This window comes from Nipponia nippon, unplaced genomic scaffold (assembly GCF_047370975.1).
Source record: "Nipponia nippon isolate SJK-2023a ecotype South Korea unplaced genomic scaffold, ASM4737097v1 scaffold_1, whole genome shotgun sequence".
Lineage (NCBI taxonomy): Eukaryota > Metazoa > Chordata > Aves > Pelecaniformes > Threskiornithidae > Nipponia > Nipponia nippon.
The window spans coordinates 38224903-38232763 of record NW_028262290.1 but is presented as its reverse complement, the minus strand read 5'-3'; the positions used below and the strand labels follow the sequence as shown (position 1 = coordinate 38232763).

At 48.9% G+C, this 7861-nt stretch overlaps 1 protein-coding gene across 1 annotated transcript; it reads left to right on the top strand.

The window, feature by feature from the left end:
- The first annotated feature begins 6431 nt into the window (after window positions 1-6431).
- RRS1 (regulator of ribosome synthesis 1) lies at window positions 6432-7736 on the top strand. The gene has a single exon (XM_087752166.1). It carries the CDS (start codon window positions 6523-6525, stop codon window positions 7603-7605), a length of 1083 nt encoding a protein of 360 aa, XP_087608292.1. The 5' UTR covers window positions 6432-6522; the 3' UTR covers window positions 7606-7736.
- The last annotated feature ends 125 nt before the right edge of the window (window positions 7737-7861 follow it).

Here is a 7861-nt window from a genome sequence, read left to right as displayed (position 1 = left end):
AAGATCTAAACCAAGAATTTTTCCCCCTTTCATTGATAACTGTCAACTGAAAATGTATTAGCAAGACCTTGAAGTGACTGCCAGCAATGTAATTGAAACATCAAATTTGAAGCGCAGCATTTAGTATCTTTTACTTGGACGCCTACAGCGTACATTATCAAAATAGCTTGTGGGAGGCACAGTTGCACACACAAACGCTTTTGCTGCTTCATGGCAGGACCTGCATGTACATTCCCCACTCCTCATAACACCACCTTCAACGTGGATTTCGTTACGCTGGTGTCAAAGGTAGCTTTAAGAAGAAAACAGTCTGAAAACACACTGAGGACAAAATTCCATCCTGACTGATCAGCCTCGATGATGAATGGAAATGTGGAGGATAAAAGGTTACAAACTGGGCTTGGGGAGCCTTTTCCTTGCTGACTGCCAAGTAGCGCTGAGGCTTTGAAGGCACCTTTGGCAAGCAGCATTTCAGCATACATCTCCATGTCATCCAGCACGGGCTGGGAGAAGATTCAGGCGATTGTGGTGCTTGAAATGGTTGTGGCGTGTGTGTGAAATGGTTGTGGCGTGTGTATGAAATGATCTACGCCTGGATCTACGCCTAACGCCAGGTTGAATGTTCCCCAATAAGTCATTGAAGAATCGTGGTCCTAAATGCCTTGCATTGTTTTGCTTTGAGATCAGGTCTCATCCTTTTTCCTGTGGCAAAAATCAACATTCAAATCTCTCTTGTACACGTGAATGCTGTTATCTGTATAGGCTTAATCACATGCGTGCAGTATTTGTACATATGCATAAAAGGCTGAGATTTTCTACTGAAAATGTGGCCCAAGAAGCCTTTTCTATGGCCATTCCTGAAGATGGATTGCTTCTGACTCACAAAGGCATTGGAATATGGGATCTGGCACAGTCGCTGTCAGCAGACACACAGAGATTTATCCTAATCTCAGATTCACAGTACTGAACCCTTAGTTCGATTTGATTTGCCTTGTGTCCTTCTGTCAAAAATCAGGAGTGACTATGGCACATCCTTTGTGTCATGGATGAGGACTTACACGTTCCACCTCACTCAGAGACACTTCCGACGATGAATCCAACCCAAGAACAGAGGATCCGTTTTTGTTCTGGTTGCAAGTGTAGACTTAATCCAGGGCAAATCTCTGTTCATGACAGATTTCTTGCAAAAGAAAGAAATGTGCTCCATGGCTTTTTTTTCTAAACTTGTAGAAGTCATCTTATGCCAAAAAGTAGGTCTACTCTAGACAGGTGATAAGAAGGACTGACCCTGGAAAAGGAACACGTTACTACGTTGCCATTCTTTCCATCACTGTGTGATAAAAGTTCTCACTCTGTTCTTTAAATTCTCCTAAAAAAACACCTAACAAAACCAAGCCACGCCATTGCTGGTATTTCTAATATGAAGACCACGCTACAAGAAAACTTTCTCAAAGAAATCAGGTCACTGTAAAGCTCATAAAAAAGCAAACCACATCACAATCTGTTTTCAGCCTGATTCCCTGATGCATAGCAAGATAGGCACCAAGCACTTGGGAAGGCCTCAAATTAGCTTAGCTTGGTTTTGTTTACCCAAAATCAGTTCAGTGAAACCACGCAGTCACAGCCAGTCAACTGATCAAAATAGATTATTGTCTACCAATCACTTTCCACAGTGCCTGCAGTCATCCAGATCTCCCGGCTATCTCACCAGCTATCTATGTTATGGCTTCTGAACCAAAAATCAGGCTCTACTTGGTATCCACTTGTAACTGCATTCCCAATTACCCAGTCTCAGGTTTTGGGACCACAGCTACAGCCTCCTGAGTTTGATCTTCATGGGTTTTTTTTTCCACAAATACAGCATTCTGCTAATATCACACTAAATCTTTGGACAGGAAATCTAATCCTGCTCATTTACAAACCAAGTTTTTAAGCATGTGAGCACAGATAGTATCATCCGCATCAACAGAAAAATCCACATGCCTAGAATTAAGCGTGTCCCTGAACACATTTCTAGTAGGGTCTTACATTGGTGAAACCACAAGAATCAACTACCCATTACCTGTAATCAGTAATTTCACTCTTTCTTGAATAGTAAAAAACTGCAGCTACCAGGCATATTTTTGTTATACTGCTGAAGGCAATCCTGGTATTTGATAAAAGATGGTGGCTCAGGTCTTTGTGATTTTTTTTATTCCTTACAGACAGTTTTTTTCACATTATATGGACCAGTGAATAGGAAAGAGTCTTTGTTTAGCCAAATTTTCATGCCCATGCTTCGTTATTTGGACTGCAAAAGCACTTACATGTCCCAGGAAACAAGATACATGCTGAAATACATGAAATACATTTTACAGGGGTAAAAAATGTATTGGGAAGTAGAATTTGGTCCACAAACTGTTGTATTTAATTTAGCTTCAGTGAGCAAACAACTTCTCCCTGACAGGAAGAAATCCTACAACATAGACTTTTACTTCAAAGTGTACTGAACAAAGTCAGTGGAAAGGAATGATTCGGAGGCAGTGTGGGTATTTTAAGGGCACTTTCTACTATTTGCCAAAATTACCAGCACTTTCGGTTTTCCTGATAAAAGTGTTCATAATGATCCTCACAGCAGGCTTGTGAATTGGTTGAATCATCTTGTAACTACATCTACTGCCATCCAGAGGTAATTGGCAAAAGTTTGAAGAGTAAATCTAAGTTAATGGTATCACTAACAGTGAGACACAAATACTGTACATTAGAGCAGTTCCTATCAAACACAAACTTAAAGCTGTAGCCCAGCTGAACAGAAATTACAAAAATAAAAGTTAGGCAGGATCATTCTTTATTCTTTTCCAGCAGAAAAACAAAACCAACAGTATATCATACTGATGTTGTCGTTCTTCTGGCGCATCACATATATCCTGCATTATGCTTTCTATTAATCTTTTGGACAAGGGTTTCTGCAAATTATACTCTGCCATCTTATGTTTTTCATGCAGACCTCAACTGTGGTTAAAAAAAAAAACAATCCAAACCCCTACAGCCTTCTTCACCCCATAGAAAGCCTGCACTTTGCCACAGCATCCAATTTCTGTCTGATCATCTCACAGTAAAGAAAGTAAGCAAACACTAAGGAATTAAGCACATATACACACCCCATGACTTACGTATTACTATCGTTTATACTGAAGAGAGACAAAACCTCATGGAAAGAGAGAGTAAGGCTGAAATCGTTTAAGTATCTATGGACTGTGAGCGCCCACAGTAAGGGATAACTTCTTTCAAGTCCTACAGCTGAGCACTCACAAATCCAGCCACAGGCAGTTTGAGAAACGTGGTATTTGAGATTCTAAAACTAGGAACCCAAAACCAGAGATGACCACAATGAATAAGCGTTGCTAAAAATTCATCCTTAAAAAATTTACTGCAAAAGCCTGATAACAAAGCTGGAGCAAACATGAGATAATAAAACCAGATATTTTCTAACAGCTATTTCTGTAATTCAGCATTGATATCACCCTTTCATCTTTCAAAGTCCCACATTTTCAGCAGTACACACATGCCTGTTCACTCACAGGAAGCTGTGTGCCTGCTTGCAATTCTCAGGTCTAAACTGGGAGTTATAAGCTCAAAGCGTGGCTATGATTACTACGGTAAGCACCTCAGAAGCCACCTCTCACAAGGGGATAGTTCCCCAAAATATCGATGACTCTTACTTACAAACCCTGTTTGGTTTATGAATCTATTCAAATATTCTTCCAGCTACCACCTTCCCAACCACACTGTGAAATCACAAACTCAGAAATTTCCTGTCTGATTAATATACCACCGCTATGCACAGCAGTAATGATCTTGCAGCCAGGCTTCACTAACGGGCAATGTTGTGCTGAGGACACTTGAAGCACAGGAGCATGAGCCTCGTTCTTCAGTTATGTCCTGTTCTTACAGGACAAAAAGTTTGGCGTTGTCGGTAAACCAAGCAGAAATTTATTTCTGCTACACAACAGGAGGAGGTCTATACAAAGACTATGAAATTTCAGCTTGTAGTAACTAAAATCTGACCCTGCCAAGGCCTACAGCAAAACCATCCAAGGCTTCAGCTTGGTCAGGGTTTCTCCCATGTTCTTTAGAAGTCTGAATCCTTGAAATTATGCAAGAAGCTTTTTCAGAATTATTCTCTAAACAGGTATTTCAATTATTTTTTTGTGTTTTTTGAACTAATTTGAAGAATGTGTTGTAACGTCTACTTGTGACGAGTTTCAAAGACTCACCTAATTTGCTGAAAGTGTGATTTTCATAAACAGAAAAAAAAAACCAGTGCAAAAGCATTTACAGACTTCCTCTGTCGATCGTCATTGTTACTGTTCCATCATGTATGTACAGACTAAATACACAGAATCAATCCATTGCCTGCAGCAATGAAACACACAGCAAAGATCAGTAAAAGGAGAAAAAAGGCCATTAAAAAAATTCACCTTTGAACTCCATCTGAGACCAAGTACAGAATTTCCTGTCACTAATCCGTAATCATAAGGGTGCCCCTATTAGACTGTTGTCACAAAGTAGCACTGAAGCAATTGAGTAAATGAACAGTCCTGTTTACTGCATTGGGACCACTCATGCAGTAAATGACAATTTCTGGAATGCATATAAAGGCTGGAATTCAGTTGTACGCAGCAGTTGCCAGAAAGTAATTTTTACATCCTGAGATTCTTTTTTCCCTTCCTTAGCAGGTTCATGCTATCAGGTAAAACAAGAAGACCGATTCCTGGCATGCACTCCTGCTATTCCAGTGATACACAGTAATTACTAACACTTAAAGCAACTTTGGAAGTGCAACAGATATTACCAGTTATGTCCTCTCAGTCCCAGACATTTCCCTGAAGGCTTCTGGGCTTTGTACAAATATAAACCAAAAGAACTCAAAGAGTTAGCTGCGTAAGGATAAAACAGGAGGGTACAGGGATCGGTGTACAGGTATTGACCAGACTGCAGAAAAAGTGGACTTTGCAGATCAAAAGTATAAATTTATGCCTAAATCTAAATTGTGCACGGGCACCTCTTCAAAGAACTGTCTTTAAAGTTAATTTTATCTGTAATTCCAGGTGAAAGTATGAGCTGTCCAAGACAGGGAACAAGATATTCTCCAGCGCAATGCCATCTCGTGGTAAACGGGAAAACTGTCTGTGCCATCCGGCCGGGGTTTAAACGCACAGGGACTCTGCTGCTCCACGCTGTGTGAATCATACTCAGAACTGTTGACATGGAAAAACAAAGGCTTTATTACCGTTAGAATTACAAAGTACAAGCTGTGATGTCCTAGGCATTAGGTTTTGAGAATCAGCTATTCGTCTTCATTTTACAAGGCTGGCATTTTATTGTCATTCCAACAGATACTGCTGTGCCTTTGTACTTGGAATCATTTCCATCACTCCAAACATGATGGAAAGGCAGAGACGTGATATAACTTAGCATAAAATTGTATCTAGTATAAAAACTCCCATCACTTTCCTTGCCTAGAGTTAAGTGCCATCATGAGCTTGTTTTTAGGGCACTGGGGATCAGCTCAAAACGTCATGGCCACACAAGCCGAATCGCTGTATAGCTATAAAAGGATTCTTCCATAGCTCATTTGTTTAAAAATAGCACAGAGGTATCTTTGACCCAGCTGACCTTTGGGTGCAGGCAGTATCACCCGATCACCTCGCTTACCATTACGCCTGATGAGACACCTGCCAGGTGATACCGCCTTCCAAACGCCCTTCCTCCCCGCCCTTCTCTGGGGGGAGACTGGCCCACAAAACCTGCCTCGGTCTCTGTGGTGCTGCAATACAGTGCTTCAATTTTGGTCCTGCGACGAGCGCTTACAGGTATCGCTCTACAGCAATGACTGTCAGACATAATGATATACTACCAAAAAAACCCTAAAAACCGTGGATAAAGTATTTTCCTGTTTGTGTCCGAGAGCTGCCCAGCGTTTGAATGCCACGGCATGCCCCTCACGCAGGCGAGGCCCGGCGGCTCTGCGGCGGCAGCATCTCTCTGCAGCGCCGAGCGCGGCCGTGCTTTTGGCGTTGGCGTTGGCGTCCCCTCAGGCCTGTGCTCCTTCCACACCGTCTCCGCCTCAGCCCCACTCGTGGTGGCGGCGGGAGGGGGGGTTGGGGCCGCCCCGGCCCACACGCAGCCCCAGCCGCGGGGTCGCTGGGGACTTCAGTGGGTTCATCGGAAGCGCCTGGCCACAAGTCACGGCCGCGGGCGTCCCCTGACAGGAACCGAGAGGAATTACCGCGCGGTGACACCCCCGCAGCCGGGAGGAGGCGCGGGGAGGGTCTGCCGGGAGGAACGGCGCTCCTCGGGACTACAGCTCCCGGCAGGCACTGCGCCGAGCCCCCGCTGCTGTTCCGGGCGCGGAGAGGCGCTTCCGGCGCGCTGAACCGGAAGGGCTTTGCCGCACTTCCGTGAGCGGTCTGCGGGAGCTGTCCCCACGTGTGGCGAGCGGCGCGGCCCGGCCCGGCCCGGCCCATCGTGCCCGCCGCCATGGCGGCCGTGCGGGTGGAGGAGGTGCTGGCGGCCGCCGAGGAGCAGGAGGCGGAGAAGCGGCGGAGCGTGACGGTGGAGAAGGAGCTGGAGCTGGAGTTCGACCTGGGCAACCTGCTGGCGCTGGACCGCAACCCGCCGCCGGCGGCGGGGCTGCGCGGGGCCGGCCCGCGGCGTGAGGCGCTGCTGCGGGCGCTGGCCCGGGACAACACGCAGCTGCTGGTGGCCCGGCTCTGGGAGCTGCCGGCCGAGCGGGCCGGCGGGGCGGGGGGGCCGCTGGTGGCGCGGCTGCCCGAGCCGGCCTTCCGCCTGCCGCGGGAGAAGCCGCCGCCGCGACCGCGGCCGCCGACGCGCTGGGAGCAGTTCGCCCGGCTGAAGGGCATCCGCCGGCGCAAGCGGACCTCGCTGGTGTGGGACGAGGAGGCCAAAGAGTGGCGGCGGCGCTGGGGCTACCGGCGGGCGGGCGGCGACCCGGCCCGCGCCTGGCTGGCGGAGGTGCCGGCGGGCGCCGACCCGGAGGAGGACCAGTTCGCCAGGCTGCGGCGGGAGAAGCGGGAGCGGGTGGCCCGCAACGAGCTCAACCGCCTGCGCAACCTGGCCCGCGCCCACCGGGCCGGGACCGTCGTCCCCGCCGCGCCCCTCCACCCCACCGGCCACCAGAGCCGGGAGGAGCTGGGCCACGTCGCCCGCGTCGCCCGCGTCTCCACCGCCTCGCTCGGCCGCTTCCAGCCCCGGCTGCCCAAGGAGCCGGCCGAGCCGCCCTCCCGCAGCGGCGGTAGGAAGCGGCGCTTCGAGCCGCTGCTGGGAAACCTGGCAGCCGAGCGCAGCCGGCAGCTGGAGCTGCTGCGGGACATGGGCAGTAAGAAGCCGGTCCTCGACATCACCCGTGCCGTCAACAAGCAGCTGCGGCAGGAGGAAGCCGAGGCAGCCGCCGCCAAGGGCAAGAAGCAGTCGCAGCGGGGGAAGCGCGGCCGCCGGCAGCAGCGGGTTGGCCGCAGCGGGAAGAAGAGCGGAGCCCGGCGGCAGCAGCAGCAGCAGCAGAGGCCCGCAGGCAGCGGCGGCGGCAGGAGGAAGAAGGCATGAGGGACGGAGGGACTGCATGGGGCCGGGGATGCCTGCTGAGGCGTCGGAGAGGACTGTCACTGCCAGCCTCCTGCCTGGTGCTCCATTCCCACGCCTGTTTGTCAATAAATACGCTCCAGCCTTTCTAAAATGTCCTGCGTTTGGCTCTTAGCTGGCAGTCGAGGAGGGCTGTGTTCTCCGTCCAAGGGGAGTGGGTGGTGCATGGAGGGGGCTGAATTCTCCCCCAGTTTCGCAGGGACAGCCAGGTGACGTTGCT